The following is a 21,340-nucleotide window of genomic DNA, read 5'->3' on the forward strand; positions in this document are numbered from 1 at the left end:
ATGGAATAATTGTTTTAAAGCGTTCCAAACTTGCTTAGTTTTCAGTTAAATAGTTTAATTGTGTAGTTCCTTAAGTTGCAAACAGCAAGAAAATCAACAGGTATGACATTCTCTACTCAATATACCTTTTATTCACCATTTCTGCTATTCATTTCAGTTGCTCTCTCCCATCTCCATCCTCTTAGCTAACCAAGGTCTGTCCTTTTTGATGGCTGTATGTACTTGGAGAGTTGATATAGAATTGGGACGCCAGTCACAAATTACATTGTATTTGTTATGTTTAACTGATATTATACTGGTCAGTTGTGACATTAATTACCCACTGAAGACAGAGTATTTGGAAAAACACCAGGAAAGCATGAGATGCCAAGCAAGATGTTTGTGTCTCTCTTCTGCCCACCAAGAACTTCAATGTCCTCTCTACATTCCCCTTCTCCTGGTCCCTTTTCTTCCTCACATTTAGTGACTGCTCCTTTAGCACTCTGTGCATTGGAACCCTTTAATCTAGGTTATCTTCTCTCCCTATTTGTAAGTGACCTGCAAGGCACCTTAAGAAAATCCTGCTAATGCCACAGAAGGATACAGCATCTGCCAGTCACGAGAGAAGGGCATGATGAAACAGGTTTAGAAAAAGGCTGAGGAACTTCATGGATTAATATGGACCATTGTGATCATCTCTGCTGATCTTGTCCTCCAGAATTTAATTTCTAATTATCTATGCATCAAGATTTACAATGTGCACCGTTAGAATAAATATTTCAGAATCTTTTATCCTGAATTTTTGTCCCAAATCATAAATGCTTATGACAACTTTAGACAGAATTTGCTGTATCTCAGCCAACTATACACATCTTATGTCTCTTGAGAGTCAACATTCCCTTCCTACTGTTAAAATTATCTAAATGACTATGTGTAGAACCATTTTGTTCTAGTTACGGTAATAATTTTGAGCAGGCTTCCTGCATATGCACATAACTTCCAAACAAGCTTTATCTTCCTCAGACACTTTAAGTCATTCTTCCCTTTCTCTCTTCTCCATCTGATGCCTGTCTTCAAATCCTCATTTATGTATATGCCTGCTCATCCTATTATCTGTTAGGAAGTAGACTGCAGCAAAAATATTTTCAGAACAAGTGGACAGTGGAAGTTGAAAGTGTGGGGAGCTAAGATTGTTTATACAGAGGAATAGAGAAGAAAATTTTAGCATTTCATGAGGAAACTTTTGTGTATTTCCTCTACAAAGGTTAGCAAGGATGTTATTGAAATAACCGGATATAGAAAATATATTTGTATCATGCTTCTGAAGCTATTGTGTTAAGTTTGAAAATCAAATACTATTGTTTAAGCATGAAACAGAAAAGTTGTTGTCTTGCTTGAAGTGTTAATCTCAGAGCATTCATAACTGTGGTGTCACTACTGAAACTTCCACAGCGTTTATATAATGTACATTTCAGATGCATACTTGGCACTGTGTTCCACTCAGTCTTGCTTGAGTAAGATTTGATCTAACCTTCGGTTTTGTTTTCTTAACTGTTGTACTGGGTGTTGCATTTTGCTAGTCTACTATCAATTCTTTATGAAGTGATGGTAAGAAATTAATGACTGAAATAATAACAAGGTAGTACATGTTTCATGTAGATAGTGTGTCTATGCATGCATACTCTTCTACTGATGCTAGATCATTCTTTGGTACTAACTGACCATACCAAGGAGTGCACAAACGATTTTGGCTTCAAAATCTTACAACTGCTTTGTCTGCTCTTCCCACTGGTACATATGTAAATGCATACACAAGATTTATTGCATGATGTCTGGAAAAGCCTCAGCTTAACTCCCTGTTCAGAGTTGCTCCTGAACTTAATAGGAATCTTGTAACTTAAGAGTGCACGTGAACCCCGAGAAGCTTTTAGTGGAGATGTAACTGCTGTATAGGGGATTTTTCCCAACTTTTCTATTAAGTAGCAGGACTTTTAAAAGTAGAGGACACCTTAACAGAATTTATCTTCTCATAGAAGATAATTAGGTGCATACAGGACTCTCCTCATCAACCCACCATCCGTTCCACCCCAGTGTGCTTCTAGGATACTTGAGTGCTTTTTTTCTTCATCTTTTGCTTTTGACCAAGAAATTGAAAAAGTGAAAGTAAGCAGTCATGCCCAAGAGCATCCAAATTTTGCTAACCAGAACAAAACTAGGAGTTTAAATCTGTGCCCTTACTCACACAGTACATGACTAGAGTTCATCATAGTTATATAAATCAGCATGCTGATGAAATGCTCTCATTTAAATAACACTCATCACAACAGTTAATAGTCCATCAGAACAGCAAATATGAGTACATGAATGCAATAAATAGTGAAAGATGAGGGTATTCTGATTGGCTAGAAATGAACATCTGCTATTCAGAGAACAGGAATTTGCTTACAGTGCAATTATTGAGAAATAGCCCAGCATTAATTGTGCAAATCAAGTTTTCCCAGCAGATCAGAGTACAAAGAAATGAATGTAAATAAAAAATAGGGGTCAACTTGATGTGTTTTTCAGCAATCAGGTTAAACCAATTCTTTCAGTATAATCATACATACTGTGCTTTAGCTAGAACAATTTAATTAAGTGAACATACACTGTGAAAGAAAAAAATTAGTGTGCTGTTCAACTGGAGCACTCTTATGGAGAGTGATAACGTGATACCATTAGGAAACTCAACAGGACAATCTACATCCATGCATTAAGAGAAGCAGAAGTCTGAACATCTGTTTCCCGCTATTGAATTCACCAAAGGGGCTTCTCTGTGCGGGGGAATATGTGAATAAACAACAATTGGAGAAGGTTATCTCTGGCATTCAACAAAATGTTGAAGTGTTAAAAAAATGCAAGAAGTCGAGAATGAAATAACCGAAATAAAGGCATAGTAAGAGTTAGCCTGGTAAACCAAGCAGAGACATCCAGGAACAAGTAAAACTACCCATCACTCTTTTAAAAGTGCAATATAAGAATGATTAATTTATGAGAAGCATACTTTTTTTTTTTTTTGTTCAAAATAGACTGCAAGGTAGCATGAAATTATTTTGGGTAAAGCAGAGGTCTAAAAGATATAAAGCTGGAATTATGGTCCTTTTGCCAGTAGAAAAATAAACAAACAAAAAAAGAAAAAAAAATGAAATGTGGCAACTAAAAGAGGTCCTATTAAGTGTTAAACAGTCCCAGAGGCACTGAGTCCTATTAGAGAAAAAAAAAAGTTTTATCTTGGATGTGGAATTTTCCCTTCTCCTATTTTTTTCTCCTCCAGAATCAGGAGTCTTGGAAAGGGAATAATAAAAGAGAAATGGACCCAAGCACCAACTCGCTGCCAAGGGCTGTAATACAATATCTCAGCATTTCAAGGGTAAATCAGTGTGAACTGCGTTTGCCGTCCCTCTGAAAAAAAGTAAGTATTAAACTTCCGTTCAGGCTGTGCGGACTGGTGTAGGAAATCGGTTTCGGAGGGGAGGTGGGGAGAAAAAAAAAAAAAAAAAAAAGAGGAAGGGTTTCCCAAGGAGAGCGCGGAGAGGAGCGGACAGAAGTATGAGGAGAGGCGGCGCGGCTGCTCAGCTCAGCGCGGGGACGGCGGCTGCGGGGGCGGTGAGTGCAGGCGGGGGGAGCCCTGCTCGTCCGAGGGGAGCCCCATCTGAGCTGCCTGCCCGTCCCGGGGACCCCGATCTGCCTCCCTGTTCGTCCCGGGGACCCCGATCTGCCTCCCTGCCCTTCCCTGGGAGCCGGGGGCAGCCCTGCGGGTCTCGCCGCGGAGCCTGGCGGCCCGGGCTCCTTTAAACTGAGGGTGTTCGGCGCGTCTCGCCGGCTGCCCTCGAGTTTAAAGAGCGAGGGCCCGGGGGGGGGCGAAGCGGGGAGGTGAGATTCGCTCGTCTCCGCGCTGCGGAGCCTTTTGTTTCCGCGCCCCCCGCAGCCGGGGAAGCGGCTGGCACCGCGTTGCGGGGGCGGCTTCTTTCTGGCGGCGGGGGTTTGTGCGGGAGGATTTTCTTTCAGTTTCCACCCCCTGTCCCCGGCTTTCTCTGTCCGCCTGTGGAGTTCGGCAGCTCCGCGGCACGAGCCGGTGCGCGGGTGGGCGCGGGAGCCCCACGCGCGGTTCCCACGGGGCCGCCCCGAGCATCCCGCGGCTGCGCTCGGTCCTGCCCCGGGGGGGCAGAGCCGGGAGCGGCGCTTTCCAGCGCTCATGGCAAAGTCGTTAGCGCAGCTTTGCCGCGGAGGGGCCCCGAGCGGAGGACGGACGCGTCCCGGTGAGAGCCGGGGGGAGGGAGGGCGGCTGCGGGGAGCCCGGGGAGGGCAGGTGGGAGGAATCGTCCTCGGGGAGCGAGGGGAGGATTTGGGCTCCTCTTGCGGGTGGCTCCTGCTCGCCCTGCGCGTTCCCCGCCTCCATCGGCTGCTCCGCGTAGCCTTGGTTTGCGGCTTGTGCGAGGAGGAGGGCAGGTTGTGTCGGTTTGCAGGGGGAAATTTGAACGCCCGAGGCTATGGCAGGAGGGATGAGGCCCCTCTGGTGCCCTCCTGCAAGGTTCTTGCTTTCTTCTTCAGCCTGCAGCCTAGATTCATAGAATCATAGAATAACCAGGTTGGAAGAGACCCACCGGATCATCGAGTCCAACCATTCAAATCTCAGAAGGGCAGATGCTGACTTTAAGAGGGCTCTGTTTCTTCACTAGTGTGTTACTCATAAGAAACGTAGGTTGCGGACCTCCTTACAAAATCACTAGGTTGGAAAAGACCCTCGGGATCATTGAGTCCAACCATTCTATCAATCACTAAACCATGCCCCTCAGCACCTCGTCCACCCATCTTTTAAACACCTCCAGGAATGGGGACTCAACCACCTCCCTCAGCAGCCTCTGCCAGTGTCCGATAATCCTTTCCATGAAAATTTTTTTTCTGATGTCTGCAATCCTTATCTAGGATTGCTCTCAGCATCCTGCTGCAGTGGTGTGCAGTCAGCTGGCTCTACAGGCTTTGCATGCTTCTAGGGAAGAAGGACTTGATAGGAATGGTTGGACTCGATGATCCAGTGGGTCTTTTCCAACCTGGTGATTCTATGATTCTATGATTCTGTGACTCCTGGAGCCGCACAAAGGATGCATTCCAGGCGCCCCAGTGCCTGTCCAGCACACTTCTGACATTACCTTGAAGTTAAAAATGAACAAGAAACATATTCTTCAGTATGTACGTTAAGTTATGAATGGTTTCTTCACTGGGGAGTAGGTGCTGTGCCAAGTGTAATGGTTTTATGATGGGCTTGTGATGTGGATTGTGATTTAGTACAAAATTAGCTGATGTTTCTAAATTTGCATCTTGTGGTACCATAGGGCACCCGATCAGCATCATGCCGTGGTTCCCTCTTTGGAACCACAACCAAACCTAGATGGAGGTGGTGAGGTGTGGAAGAGCCAGTACTATCCTCAAGTTTCTAGCTTGTATTGACTTTAGGCTGCAAACTTATTTCATCAGTTTATTTATTTTGCCCACAGTCTTGTTTAAATTGGCACACTTACTATCCAAAGTCCCTCTTTGACTCCGCTTTACACCTCACAGTAGTTTCAGGACAGGATTTGGAAATGGAACTTTGTAATTTAAAGCAAAGCTGATGATTGAGCTTGTAATACTGTAAGCGTAGTGTACTTGCAGCAAGAGAGATGCTTATACTCCTTATAAGATCCAATGTGTCAGTTTAAATATGTATTTCTTTTTCTAGCTGGTGCAGGTTGAAGCTTCTTTTGCACCAATTTTTAATGGCTATTTTGCTTAAACAAGCAGAAAAACATAGACTAAGAACCAGGCAAAGAGAAGTCAACTTGGAAGTTTCTGGACTGTGTTAGGAATTGGGCTTAGTTTGCAGAAGTTATAATTTTCTGAGCAAGTAGATGTTGAACATTCCTAAAGTTTTGTTTTGGTCTATGTGCGGAGGACTTTTTGCTTTCCTTTTGATGGAGGAGACAAGGCAACAAAAATGTTTCTACTAGGCATAGTCCTGAAAATGTCTAAGCTTCCAATGATTAACGCAGATTTTTTTAAGTGTGGTTAACTTCGTTTTGGTCTGGCCTCAGACCAAGGGCCTTACAGGTCTAAATTATCGGTGAGCTGTTGTGCCAGGCTCTCTATCCCCTGCTCGAAGTGCACACGTTTGTAACACGTATATTCATAACATGAAGGACAAAGGCTTCTTGTGATTAAAGTTTACTTTATCAGTGTAGATCACATTTTGATGTAAGCCCTTAAAAATTCTAATTGATTAATGAGTTTCAGATGGTGGTTCCCCTCTGGTGCCCCTCCCCCTGCTCCTAACATTTACAGTATGCTCCAAGTTAATCTGGGAAAGCTCCAGAAACCTTGGGCTAAATTGGTTGTGGTATAGTTTATAAGGATAATAAAATAACTAGAAAAATTGAATTTCCTTACAAGACATGCTTGCTGCATTTGTAAGCTTATGCTTTATCTGCTTGCTTATGTTAGTGAGAAAAGTAATATTCCAAATATATATATTTAGGATGATGCAGATGAGAATGACCTGTTGTTCCTTTCAGAAGGGAAGGCTCTGTAACAGCTCTGGAAGAGGACCTATGTGATGTAGTAGCAGAATTGCTTGACAAGTGATTGTGTTTGGTTTTACATCTGTAAAACAGCAAAATGAGTGATTACTGTGCTGTAGTAAACTGGAAATAGCAGGTGGTACAGATGGACTGAGGGACATCTACCAGCAAGTGGAAGGTCTCTCTGTGTTTTCTTACTGCTTCTTTTACTCCATTTTAAGGATTTCAAGTAGGGGAGCTTTTGTGGTTCCACTTGGGGAAATTATTCCACTGTCTAGCAGATCTCGCCATAGGGAACAATTTCCTGACATTAAAGTTATCAATTACAGAGACTGTTAGTTACCTCTGTGGCTCTCAGAGGAAGACATTCATATATCTTTTTGTTCTCCCCTTTCTGCATGTATGTGTGTGTATACACATATATACATATGTGGGTGAGGGGTGGAAAAAAAAGAGCATCCTTTAGTGTGTGGACTAACTGTATACTCCCCAAATCTGAAAAATGTGCCAACACTGAGGCAGGAAAACTGCAATCAGTTTTCAAATGTGAATGGATTTATGCTTGGAGGTGCTGTGGATGTAAAAATGCCACTGGCTTATGTGAAAGCGGTGATTTCAACTATGGGTCCCAAATTGTGGGCAAAATCATTTCTGCTTGCGCAAATGCACAACTTGTTGCTGCAACTTAATCTGTCGATGAATATTGAATCTTTCATTGAAGGTCGTTTTCACCCAACTTGCAGTTACAGTGAGTGAGTGCTTCTCACAGCCCACTTAAACTCCAGCAAAGTTTCAAAAGTTCTGTTCTTTTCCATCTGCTTGAGGTGATTAGAACTAGCAGGGAGATCCAGCAGAGACCCTTGCCAGATACTCATGAGCTCCGTTCTGGCTTTTGATCCTCTGTCTCCTCTCTTTCCAGGATGGCTGCTTTCCAATAGCATTACCTTCACAGACAGCAGGAGATTGTCTGCGTTTATAGCCGATACCCCTCTGTCAAAGCCAATGTGCAGTCTAGTGCTCAAGTTCCAATACCTTCAGAGAAAACTATTGCTGCTCTTGTCTAAGTTGCTGTCTGCTTTCTCTGCCATTGATGGTAAAGCTGTTGCACAGTTGTGTGCATGATGTTTCTTGTGCAACTGATAGCTAATGTGCTCACTCAGTCATATTACAAGAGACCTCATTTCGCAGGCTTAAAGCCTGCATATTTAATTCTATGAAGATTTTTATGAGACACGGTCTTTGAACCCAGTGTCCAAGGCAGAGTTATGCCATCATCTGTTCCAGTTGTTCCAGCTTTGTAGAGCAGCTAGGCTACTGAATTGGCATACATGCAAATCTTCAGTCCTGGATGACTCTGGTTTGGCTGCCAACTGAGCAGAGCCAGTCGATTAGCTTCCCTGCCAGGCAGTAGTGCCTGGGTGGGCCAAACCAGATGTCTGTTGCCTAGTGTCACAGCCAAGCTGGTCTGGTGCAAAGGGGACATCGTGTAAGACCTTCACATCAAAGGTGATTTGATTGATCTCTAAACATGCTTCTGTATTTGCTTTATAATTGTTTTTCTACCTCGACAGAGACTTATAACAACTTTCTATTCTTTTCTAACTGAATACAAATAAAATAATACCCCCTCCTTGTTTTGCAAGATACTTAATTTCTATATTAATTCTTAAACCAAGTCATAAAGAGCAAGTAATTCAACAAGACTTCATCCCTGACCTGGAAGGATTGTATCTAGGAGCAAGTTAATAAGAGTGGTTCAAGCCTCCTTTTGTTTGAGAACAAGTGCGCATGTTATAATTAGGAATAAGGCTGAAGTGGCAGCAAAACTCATGTAATGCAGCGAGTGCTGCATAGCCAGCAGCTACTCCAAATAAGCCGTTATGTATATTTGCTAGAACTGGATGGGTAGTTTGGAGTAAAAACTTACTGGCTTGTATGATGAATTCACAGGATGGAGCATGTGTATTTTCCATGTATGTGTATCTGTACATACATGCATACTTTTATATATACGTTTTTACTACATAGAATATTTTTTATCCTCCTGTTTTTACTTGTTTTTGATTGAAGAGTACTATTATCACAGTTTTACAGGGAAGGAAGGTGGTTGGAATAGGAAATGGAATTGAATCCAGAGATCTGCAGTTGTGAGCGCTTAATTGTGCAGGCAGTTTTACTTTCTGGATTAAACAGTTTTTCCCTGTGTGTCTTGAGTACAAAGTATATCATTCTTGAATCCTTTTTATCTACCGGTCAACCCCAACAAAAGCCAACAGATTTACAGAAGATTACTTGTTTGATTCTCATTGCTTTCTCCTGATGATCACTGACAGCAATCAGCAGGTGGAGTAAGTTACACTGCTGGCAAAATACAAGGAGTGAGCTACAATACACAGAAAACTAAATGTACTACTGTAACGCAGAATAAAAACTCGCTGTTTGGTAGAAGCAAGGAGAGAGAAATATAACCTCTCAGTGTTTTGAATTTGTTACATGTCACTGGGTGTACTGTAAATGATCCCACACTGAATTCTTCAGCTAGACAATAAGTCTAAGAATTTGAGATGTTGTGCTCTTATTGAGAAAGGTGGAATAAAAGGCTGTGCTGCATAAATATGACCTGTATCAAAACAGAATGAAACCTAGTTATAGACCTTTACTTGTCTGCATTCAGAATAGTTGGGGGAAGAACTTGCTTTTTGGGGAACAAAGTGTTTAGAGGTAAGTTTTGGAAATGCTCGTGCGTATCTTGCATCAGCCACAACAGTTTATAGAGCAATGTAACATGCTATAAAATGTTTGACAAGTTTGTATTGGCTAGTTTTAAAAAGCAGTATATATGATGATTTGATGTTGCTGTTAGAAAGTAGTGAGATTAGGAAAAACAGTATTTTTTGGCTACTTTGTTCATACTTCATGTCTGCCAAAATGAAAGGATGAAATATTTGGAGCCAAAGAGGCCTCAGCTGTGGTGATGTATCCTTCAAGGCTACTGTCTATCTATGTAGCAAGTTTATCGCATTCCCTAAGCAAATTCCTCACTACTAAATTGTCAATAAACTTTCCTGTAGCTCACCAGAAAATGTGTTGTCATTTTAAGGAGATGAGTTGATGTTATATGAGCAAAGAATCAAGAGCCTGGGCTTTACTGCAGGTAAAATCTTCAAAGGGGTCTTTTAGGAGCTCAGGATGTAACTATTGTCGCCTTCACTTCAGTTCAGCTTCTGCACAGGTCTCAGCCAATATGTGATGAAGTTTTAATAGTTAATGTATGGGCTATTACAATTGATGAAGTAGATGAATGTTTTAATGAAGCTTAGGTACTTCAGTACTGAAGGCTTAAGTTCGACTTCTTAATTCAGTAGTGGTCAGTGTTTGCATAAATAATTAAGAGTTTAATGCCTTTTGATGCTTGCTGTTTGATAACTGACCCACAATATCACTTGCAGAATCTGTGATAGGAGCTACAGGTAATAAATTACACACTGCTCCCTGAAGGCTGACTTTTTTTTGTTTAATTTTTATTTTTAGAAAAGCTAAGGTAAGAATTTTGATGCTTTGATTCTAGTAAGAAACTGTTGTTCTCAAGTGTATGGTAGGTTTTCAGAGAAGTAGGGAGGAAGGGGAAAGTTAATTTCATTTCCTAAAGTAAAGTTACTCAGAGGTAATGTTGGGTTGTTTGTGATTCTTTAAGTGTCTTTTCAATGGATAGACTTAATCAGAAATAACTTGCTCATTCTGCAATCCTCATTTGCATGCCTGCTTCACATATTAACCCATGCATTCTTGTTAATTCAGGGCTACTATTTCAAGAACTAGCCCCGGTATAGAGATGCCTGAATCATTTTTAGCTATTAGATGTTCAGTCACCTGTTTATCTGCCTTTGCAGATCTTTCCTAGTTTCCTATTCTGAGAGCTTGTGTCCTATTAGAACAACCTTAAACTCCTAACACCCTTCTTGTCTCTGCATCTTTTCTCTTCTTACCACCACAGTTACTACCAAACAAGCACACACGCATCCTCCACTATTTGTTCTCCCACTTTTTCCTTCATTCAGTGAGGCTCATAGGTTCCTTGAGGCCTTTAAACAGCCTGGTTGCTGAGGTTTATGAAGCAAGAGGTAGGTCAGTATGAAGTACGTTAAAAGGCAGCCCTGGATTGTAGAGCCAAACTGAAGCAATATCACAAATCCCTGAATTCTCTGATCTACATCTCCACAGAGATCAGTTGGAAGCGTAAACAGACTGCAGTGCTTGTTTCATAGACTGATGAGGAAACCCAAACTGCCTCTGTGTAGCTTCTCTAGAAGCCTTCTCTCTCCTTTTTTTTTTTTTTTTCCTTGTAGTCTTCAAGAAATGCAACTTTCAGACCTTGGAGATACTGCAGCCCCACCAGTGGCAGCAGCCTGTATCGTATCTGGCAGGCTGTCAGGCACAGCATCATGTTGTTGGTTGTTTATTAGGTTCAAGTGTCATAAGACGCTTCATATAAGTGCTCTTGGAAGTGGTAATTTAGGGAAGCCCTTCCTGAGGTAAAAGAGAAGGATGTCGTCTCCGTAGTTTTTCTGGTAACACAACCAGCTCAGTGTGTGGGTCCTGTGTTATACTGCTAGCAGGGTAGACCCTGTGTGCAACCTTGAAATGTAAAATTACAGAATAATTTAGGTTGGAAGGGACCTCCAGGGGTCACCTACTTCTCAAAGCATCTTTGAAATTACTTCTGCTGAAGAGGTGCAGTGCCTAACTGGTTCCTTTAGTACAGTGGTGCTTCGTTTTTCAGATGTATTTTTCCAGGCTATATATCAAAATAAACAAATTGCAGGGTTTTGTTTCCTAAATATTTAGATATATAGGTGTTAATAAACTGAAAATCTGATGAAAAAAATGATATATTTTTAATTTGCTTTATTTATCTATTGTATGTGAAGTCACCTTTCACAAATGACAGTTTTTTATTAACTTCTTAACAATGTCATTTCACAAGTGATTCGAGACAGTAAACAAGTTTCAGTTCCAATTCTCATGCCATCAATGGAGTTTGTAGAATCCAGTAATCAGTCAAAAAATATTTTAAGGCTTTTTTTTCTGGAAAGAAAGTATGTAGCAGAGTTATTTATACTTCAGTTTTTTCCATATAGTCTTAGAAGAGACTTAGAAGAGAAGGTGGTGACAGTTACCTGTCTTGCCTCTGTTTCCATCTGTCCAAACTGAAGCTTGAAGCACCAAATTGCATGGTTCTGAAGGATTTAGAGCAACTTTAAATATATTGTCAGTGTAACTCCTTAGCTGTTAGTATTATCTAGTCCAAAGGCATGTCTTTTGGTAGTCATAGGTTGGTTTTTGCACAGCTAATGTCCTAGTTCCCTCTCCACTCCTTTGCACATCACTCCAGAAGAACAAGTATGATTTAGATTTAATCAGCCAGGAAGCCATAAATCCAAGCTGACATTTTTCTACAAAGTCAGTTTTCAAACCGTGCTTAAATGACGTACTTAAGCCCATCTTGAACTCCTCTTCTTTCAAGGGGACTTTGATACTTAAGGATTTTTTTTGTTGCTAGAAAAATGTAAAATCTACTGATAATTTGGAAATATCTGTTTATACAAGGGAATAAAGTATTTTTTAATGTCTAGTTTAACTGAAAAAAATATCTAATTTAAGTAAGAAGTATATTCATAGTGAAAGCTGAGCCTATCTCAAGGGCAAGTTGAACTTAAGGATTTGGGGTAAGGTACTCTGAACAAGAACTTAAGCATGTGTTTTTGTGAACAATGAGTTTAGTTACCTAGGGTATGGTTAAAAACTGCTGGAGTGTTTTAATATAAGCATTAAGATATCCCAAACAGCATTTCATGTATTTGGAAATGCCAGTTACAGCATGATTTTATGGAAAGGCAATTGCTTTTTACATTCAGTAAACATTTCCCTCTTTTTGGCAAAGGAATTGGTTTTACTGTTATTATTCCAGACCACAACGGAGTAGTATAACAAATTGTTCTTTTTCATTGTTGTTTTTAGTCACTATTAGCTTTTACCTGGCTTGAAAGGCATGCAAAGGACAGAATGAAACAGTGTTTGCAGTGTGATTTCTATGATTCTATGATTAGCTGAAGCCAGCTGGCACAAGTAAACTCAGTAGCTGTGGACCAGCTGGGAGACAGTAGGCACCTCCCAGCCCCACTTAATGCCTGTCCAGTGCCACCTGTAGACCTTGTGACTGCTACTTGGTGTGACTGGGCTTTCAGCAGGCTACAGACAAGAAAGTGTCTCAACTCGTTGCTACAAGCTCTAGGGTCCAGATCTCACTTTCTGAAAAGAAAGTCAGAGAGAATATTAACCATCTTTTCTTGGCACCTCTGCTCCAAGTGGGGGGAATTCATCCTTCAGGAGCAGAGATGCAGGTCTAACCTCTCTGGCTGCTACAAGAGTGGGAACACTTGACTGATGTATAATACACGACGCATTGTCTTACCTGAAACTGAAGTTCATCGTAGCAGAGGAATATTTGTATAAAAAGAGGAAGTGGGAAGCGTGTGTGACCAGCACTAGCTGTTGTGTTCCATTCTGAAGAAATAATGCTATTCAGTAACTAGGTTTGGTGTACATTTTCTATTTAATTATTCTGAAGCTGTAGAATAAACTGATTACATTTTGTGACAGCATTTGCTAGTTTTTAGTAAGTTTGCTGTAGTAGTGTAACTCGGTTGTTCCCATGTTTTTCTTGGGTCTGATCCAACAATCTCTGAAGTTTTCCATTTGTTTCGAATGGATATTGGATCAGGTACCAGAGTGAATTGTTAGCTTTGTGTAAAATGTTTATTTTGATTTGATTTTAATAATTCCTTGCAGAATATTTGGTTATATGTTGGCAGCGTGTATAGCTTTGGTACAAGTGAAGTTGACATTTATATGTATGACTTAATCACTTGCAATGTGATCCATTAACAAAACAAAACTTGAGTTGTTGATGTTATGTTCGTGTGTTAGATCCACATTTGTTTATCTGACGTCTGATTTCTTATATCATAGTTAGTGTTATCTTCCACAATTCTAAAAAAAGAACTTGTGAAACTTGGTATAATGATTTATTTCTTCCTTTTTCATATATTAAAACAGGTACAACAAGTGGATAAGCAATGTGCACTGCTCTGAGCCCGAAAGCACGTGGGCCTGGCCTCTCTGATATGCATCAATACAGTCAGTGGCTTGCAAGCAGACATGAGGCCAACTTGTTGCCGATGAAAGAGGATTTGGCCCTGTGGCTCACAAACCTACTGGGTAAGATATAATATGATATAAGGCAGATACAAGCCAGTAAGAGAATTCTGTACACTTTTAACTGGGAATCAGTCCTGCAGGCTTGTTGGCGTTTCCACAATAAAGGAAGTTGTGATTAGGTAGCTCCCTCCATGTAGTACAACTATTTAAAAGGTTAGAAAAGCTAATAAGTAGTTTCCTTCCACAGTGTTTCTGTGGGTGGCATAGTTGAACTTTATTGTTCACTGCATTTTTCCACAATTTTCCATTTAAATGTTCTTTTGCATGTGTGTCTGTGTTAATACCAGTAAGCTGAGTGGTGTGAATTACTGCCGTTAAGTGCCTCTTCCATTTTTGTGGGTAGCCCTTCTAAAAAGTGTGGGTGTACTGACTCTCTGGAATGGGAAGAGCCATTAAATAGTTCTTTGCTGACCAAGCAGTCTAGTGATTGATAATTGCTGCCCAAGGCAGTGCGGGCTAAGACATGTGCAAGCTTGTGGATGGAGGGGTCTAAGCTGGTGGTTGCAGCTGGGACCTGGGGATCTACTAGTTGCAGCTGTATGCATTGTTGGGTGAAGCTGAAACGTGTTGATAGAAGAGGATGCAAACCAAAAGCCAAGAAAAAACAGGTAGGCAAAGAAAAGCAAATGAGAGTATGTCCCCGATGGGCATTAAAGAGACAGTTCTTTGGGGTATACAAGTCATTCAAGAAGGAAGAATTTAGAAATTACGAGCCAGGAAGTTGTATGTTGTTTGTTGAGAGCATTCAGGGGAAAATGGCTTTTGTGTCATCTCTGTAAGACAAAAGGCTTCTACCAAAAGCATACATGGTTTGCACAATACCTCATCCTAAGGGAAACATGCCAACAGCTCCTCTTGTTAAACAAAGAAAATATTTCAGAGGCGGTGATGTTTACATGAACCTTTTGTTGGTGTTATTTTGGAGGAAAATTTGGACGAGCACTTTTAAGTTTGGTGTGTGTGGTTTTGTGAGGGGTGGGTTTGTTTTTTTCCTAGAATTCTGTTCTGGTGAGACATAGGCAGTGTCTCATCTTCGCAAATGCTGTAGCTTGAACCATCTCAATGACATGCAATAATAAAGTATATCTAGTGCCTTTTGTCTGCATGTTCTACGTTGGCATATTTCCTTTTTGAGAGGAAGGGCAGCATCACTGTAGTGTCAGTAGTCAGTAGCTTGCAGAAACACCATATTTTGCAGGTAGGGATATGCATTTTTCAGTTGGAACCTACAACTGCAAAAGTGGCAGTTGTTTTAAATTACATCTTTTTGTGGTACTTCCATTTAAATTAATGAGCTTTTGAGTATAAAATATTCTAGGCAATGCCAGAACAAAATCTAGAGATCTTGACTTTTCATTCCAGTTACCGCAAGACAGCAATCCAAAAGAACTGGTTTTTGAATCAGAAGAAGCACGTTCCATTAAGGATTTAATATATTGTTTAAGTGTTTTAAACAATGAAGTTTCAGTGAGGCCCTCTAAAACAAATAGAAGCTTGTTTGCAGTTCATAACAGGGTTCTCACAGTGACAAGTTTAGGAATGAGGTCACTTTTTTAGCAAGAAAGTAGCAACCAGCAGGAGGTTCTGAAATGCCAACTATAATTAAAAATCTGATTTTTCATATGGACACCAAATTCTGCACTGCAGAACTAAATGAGCACAACCTTCTTTTAATTAAGCATCATACACAGCTCATTTGCTTAATGCATTCCCCTACACCTTCTCACACCAAGCTCTTCTTTTCATAGTTTGTCCTGAAGAACGGAAATTTAGAGTGATTTGAATTCCTGTGTAGACATTGTTATTCAAATTAATAATTCAATTAAGTTAAAATTCACATTCAAAATAAATTAAGTGTAACTGAATTGAAGTAATTAATATTCAGATAAATATACTAACTCGGAATTCAAATTTGGTTTAATTACCGTGTAAGTCAGGTTAACTTTAATGAGACAAGGGGCACATGAGCATGTGGCTGTAAGATAAAATAGGTATGAATTTATAGCATGCCATTATCTTGTTGTAAAAACCTATTTGTACTCTTTCACTTTTCAGCATTCAGAAAGATGAAAGGATATGTGAAGATCTCTTTTTTTTATTTTCTTGTGGGTATTTTTTCCTCCATGGGAGAAATAATATACTTTGCATTAATGGTTAGTAGATTTTCATGCTCATGGATGTGTAGATAACACAGAGCAGATAATATTCTGTTTATCCACACCCTGCTTTGCTCTGTGCTGTAACTTGTGTGGCCTTATTGTAGATGTCTTTAGGCCATTATTAATGCAAAATAATTTCTCACTTTATAAAGAAAATTGATATGCATTTCAATTCATGTTTGCCATGTTGGTTCCTATTTTGTTTCATCTACATTTTGTTCATTCATTTGTAGTATGACTCAACAAGGACACAATGTTTTCAAATAAATGTCGATTTTTAAAAAGAAAATGGGAAATATTTTAAGCAAGAATACTGCTGAACCTCTTTGAGATAGTTCAATCAACTGATGGTGTTTTGAGAAATTTTTGTGGAGAGGCAAATATGTCCTACATGGTGTTACTGGGAGTCAAAAGGGGGACAGTTTTGCTGCACCAAAGCCTGGTAGGGGCTCAAGATCACAAACTGGAAATATTAGAAGAATATTGCACTTTATAATACAAACAAAGAAGTTTGGTGTTAAGTGGAAATTAGGCATAGCTAGGATGTGACCTTACCCACATCACAAACTGGAAGGCTGAGATATGTGGTACAGCTGGAAAATAATGCTATAACAATTTTTAACCCAGACTTTGGACACTTAATTCTAATACAGCATGGATGTTTCCATGCTATATTAGCATGGAATATGGGGAGGAGGGATGATTTTGTAATCACTGGTAATTTTGTATGCATTTTGCTAATTATTTTTGGAACCATGTCAGAGAAACTTGGAGTTTCCAAGAGGATGGTTTGTCATTACAGCTCTATTGCTGAATAGATTTTGGCTGCCTGTATCCCAGGGGCTGGAAAAAAAGACGTCACGGATGAAATCAATGTGTCAGATAGGATTAACTTATACAATATTGTACATGATATCATTCTCAAAGCAGGGCACATCAAGATTCAGTGGTTTGCGTGCTGGAGAGAAAGATTGGAGCTATGGATGTTGTAGCGCTGACACTCACTTCCTTCTGCTGAGCTCTGGTGGCTCTACTAGAGATCCCTGTAGTGGCAAAGTTAAGGAGGCCTGTTGACCCAGCTGCTTTGCAAATGATTATCATCTTGTTTTTTATGTATAGATCCAATGAAACACTCAACAATGCTTTCGCTGCTGACACACTCCAAATTTAGTAGATTATGTATATGCTTCTTTTAGTAGAATGTTCTTGAGGATACTGAAAACTTCTGTTTCATCTTGAACAGGTTTCACTAGGGAATTTGCACATTTGGGCCATCGCAGCCTTCTAGCAGAGGTAAAACAGCAGTTTGAAAGCAAATAGGGTTTGCTTGTCTGCTGTATTCTCCAGTACTGTCTTGTTTTGTCTTGTGTCTGCAGAGACGAAAGGGCTGACATCAGAAGGAGTGGGTCTCATCATCAGCCTATAGTTTAGGACAAGTACAGCAGAATGGGTTTTCTCTTTGTCCTTTGGCTACTGTGTAGAGCTCTGATCTTTTTTTTCCCATTCCCACAGCCCATTTACCAGCTGCAGAAAATTTTGATATTGTTGCTTCTCCATCCAGCTTCATTTAGCACATGGGACCATGGAATAGATCAGGAAGATGTGCCCTGGGCACATGTCAGGTCTCTGAGGTTGCAGTGCTGAGGTCTCATCCTAACAGAGCTTTCTGGGCTTCACAAGAGTGCAGGGTTCTGAGGAACTGGACATGTAAACATTGAATGTTGCATAAGGCATGTAAAAGTACCTTGGGTGCAAAAGTGAAGTAGATTTGGAGAAGAGGAACAGAGAGGTAAGGATGTTAGGAGAGGCATCGAGTTGGAGACCAGGTGTGGAAATTAAAGGTGTGTTGAAGGTGATGTGAAGTTTGTGGGATGAAGGGTGGGAAATCTTCTGCAAGAAAATTGTCTGTCTTTACTTCTGAATTAAGCAAAAGCTGTTTCAGCTCAGGGTTAGTGCTCATCCTGCTGTTTAAGAGGATTCCATAGCAGTACCTTTATTTTCAACGTCGGTATGTTCACCTCAAGCCAGTGGGAAATGCAGGTTTTAAATACCTGACTATCGAGTCATTCATGATACTGATACTTCTGAGTCTGCTGGCATTGATGCAGTTTATTTAATTAAGAGTCTTTATAATTTTCTTTATAATCAACATATATTTGGGATTGTTTGTATGTCCCATTTCAAGGAAGTCCCATTTCAATATCTCAGTGCTATCAAAACTATTTCTATTTTTCTTACCTTGTTTTTTTTTGAGGAAACAGAGCAGCCTTGTCAGAAAAGAACCACTTAGTTTTGCATGTTCGTAAAATAATTTGCCTTTGGTTTAGTATTATTGTGTTTTGTTATCTTAATTTTAAAAGCCACAACATTTGAGAGGGCCAGGAGGAATTTTTCCACTGGTGCCTCAGTATTTCTAGAAGCTCATCCTTCTACAGTGTTTCAGAGATTCAGCTGACTGAAACGTTTCTACTACGTTGGTACAAAACTAATTGCTTTTTTTAACCATCAACTTTTGAGCAGTATATCTCAGCTTAAAATAAAATGTATTAATCAAAATAAGAACAATTAGAATCTATGCTTCTTTACCAACAAGAAACAAATCTATTAATTCTGGTAGCATAGAATTCTGGATTCCAGGAACTTATGAATTCTTCAAAGGCATTTTGAACTGCTGTTTGGTTGTGGAAAACCTTCTCTTGCAGCAAGCTGTCAAAATGCTTAAAAATGTGGCAGTTGGTGGGAGAGAGGTCTGGTGAGTAAGCTGAGTGAGGCAAAGTTTCATAGACCAGTCGATGCAGCTTCCGTAGAGCCAGTTGCGAGACATGCTGTTGGTTGTTGTCATGAAAAATAACTGGTCTTTTTTGATTGACCAATGTTAGACAGAAACATGCAGTTCTTGGTGCATTTTGTTGATTTATTGGCAATACTGCTCTGCTGTGGGGTTTTTGTCAGGATACAAGAAGTTGTTGGGGATGAGGTCACTTGCCAACCACCGAACAGTGACCATAACCTTCTTTTGATGAAGCTTTGATTCGGGGAAGTGTTTCGGTCCTTCACCTCAGTCCAGCCACTGTGTGGAATGCCACTGGTTGTCATATAGAATCTGTTTTTCACCACATATCACAATGCGATCAAGAATTTATTGGTTTTGTGGTGCAAAGGAAGTGCAGAGCAGATTTCATAACAGTGATCTTTTGATTTCCATTCGACTCTTGCTGAATATGCACCCGTATGTCGAGCTTTTTTGATTTTCCAATTTGGTGCAAACGTTGAAGGATTGTAGAATGATCAACGCTTAGTTCTTCTGCCACCTCATGGGTTGTTTTGTGTGGGTCCCCTTCAATAATGGCCCTCAACTGATTGTCATTTATTGCAGAAGGATGGCCACGACCATTGTCATCTTCAAGGTTATATTTTCCATTATGAAATTTTCGGAACTCGTGTTGAGTTGTACATTCATTGACAGTCCTCTGACCAAATGCTTGGTTGGTATTGCTAGCAGTTTCTGCTGCTTTATGTTCCCTTTTGAACTTGTACAACAAAATCACTCACACTTACTTTTTTCCCATCTTTCATTTGACAGTGTAATATAAAACGAAAAAACAGTGTAAACAAAACCATTAGAATGAATAAATAGGGTGAATGTCGTGCTTTAAAATGGTGTACTATATGAATTTGGTTAAATAAAAGTTTAATCCAAAATAGGCATCACAATTTACAATGACAGAACCAGCAATTATTTTTGTACCAATTTATTATCTGTAAACTAGTAGTTCTGTTTTACCAGTGAAGGATACAATTAAAATAGTTAATTGATCAGCTGTGATGCTGGATCAGTGTCTTGCATTGTAGTCATTAAACTAGATGTGGAAGAACTCAGTGCAGTGATAGAGGAACCAACTAGAGTTTGATACTTTGTTTTAGCCTTTGAGTCCCTCCACTGCCTTCTGAAGGCTCTGGTTGTCGGAGACAGCCCGTCAAGAATGCTTCATCTTTGGCCTCTTGAGCCCACACCTGGGGCATGGGCTTTTTCTAGTTCTTCTTTCTTAGACCTCCCAGTCTGGTTGCACTAGGACTGCCAGGACAGGGTGTCCGTATTGATAGCTGCCCATAGTTTCCGAGCGGTAGGTGTTCAGGTAAAATGGTTTGTCTTTTTAAAGAGCATTGGGTGACTGTGGTAAAAGAAAGAGTAAGCAATGCTTGTAAGATTTGAGAAGCCTTCATATTCCTGGGGTTTGTGGGGCTTTTTTCATACTTTTAGTGTTGTTTTTTTATTATATTTAATGTTATTACCATTCTGTAAAAACATTGCAACTGCTTTGTTGTAATTATAGGGGGAGTTATACATTTTTAATGGAGTTTAATGTTTTTTCCATACAAATATACAGAGCCATTTTTTTCCTCGGGCTATGAACATTACTCTCATTTGAATCAATACATTTCAACTGTTAAATATGTCAGAGTGTCTGTTTTAGCAAAGAAATGCCACCTTTTGGAGCCATAAAATACAGTGAATTGAAAGCTGACACCTAATATATTTTTCATTGGATACAGATGTTCAATGCAAAACTCATTCTTTCAGCTTTCATAAAAGGGGACAGAACTAAAATACTCCAGCTTGGTGTACAATATGCAGTGCCCAAACTCCTAATGCAGTTCAGCGATTAAAATAATATATTGTTAAATAGCAGAAGAAGATAGAAGAATTTTTCCATGTTTGTGTAAAGAGAAAATGCCTTGAAATAAGTTTTAGGTTTTTAATGCTTGACCAGTGAAATAATAAATCTATAAATCATAAGACAAGATAGGTATGTAGAATGTGATTTCTTTCTTTTACATGTGTTAAAAATTATGCTTTCCAAAATAAAATAAAAATCTTGAATGTTAAAAATATTTGAAATAATAAAAATAAAGCAGTTTCTATCACATAGTCATTTTTCAAATTTAACTTTATAACGTCTTTATAACTCTTGCCAAAAATGCTGATGAGGCAAATGGGAAATTACGTAGGCTAGAATGGTAACGAAGACTTTTGAGGTGCTAAGATGTGCAATTTTTTGTATGTGTGGGCTATTATAGTTTCAGTCCTGGCTTCTGCTGAGCTTGGGGCCCTGCTAAAATATTGTCAGTTATGCACAAGCTACTAGTGGACGTCTGCTCTGCTGCTACTGCTCTTTTGCCTGGAGAAGTCATTTGGGTTTACAGGAGCTATAGAGTGGGCTTTATAGCAGGGAGAATTAAGGGGGAATGAAAAGGAACAACCCCCTTCACATTAAACAGATATTTCTGAAGTAGAAATGTGCTAGAAAAAAGCAAGTTTAACCAAAAATATCT

At 39.9% G+C, this 21,340-nt stretch overlaps 1 protein-coding gene across 1 annotated transcript in view; it reads left to right on the forward strand.

Moving 5' to 3' along the window:
- Positions 1-3,406: 3,406 nt before the first annotated feature.
- Positions 3,407-21,340, forward strand: part of GAS2 (growth arrest specific 2) — a 97,181-nt gene continuing 79,247 nt past the window's right edge. Inside the window, exons 1-2 of the mRNA XM_069856986.1 lie at positions 3,407-3,427; positions 13,686-13,847. Coding sequence (XP_069713087.1) covers positions 13,706-13,847 — 142 coding nt within the window. The 5' untranslated portion in view covers positions 3,407-3,427; positions 13,686-13,705. The remainder of the gene's footprint in view (positions 3,428-13,685; positions 13,848-21,340) is intronic.

Source organism: Phaenicophaeus curvirostris, chromosome 5 (genome assembly GCF_032191515.1).
Source record: "Phaenicophaeus curvirostris isolate KB17595 chromosome 5, BPBGC_Pcur_1.0, whole genome shotgun sequence".
NCBI classification, from domain to species: domain Eukaryota; kingdom Metazoa; phylum Chordata; class Aves; order Cuculiformes; family Cuculidae; genus Phaenicophaeus; species Phaenicophaeus curvirostris.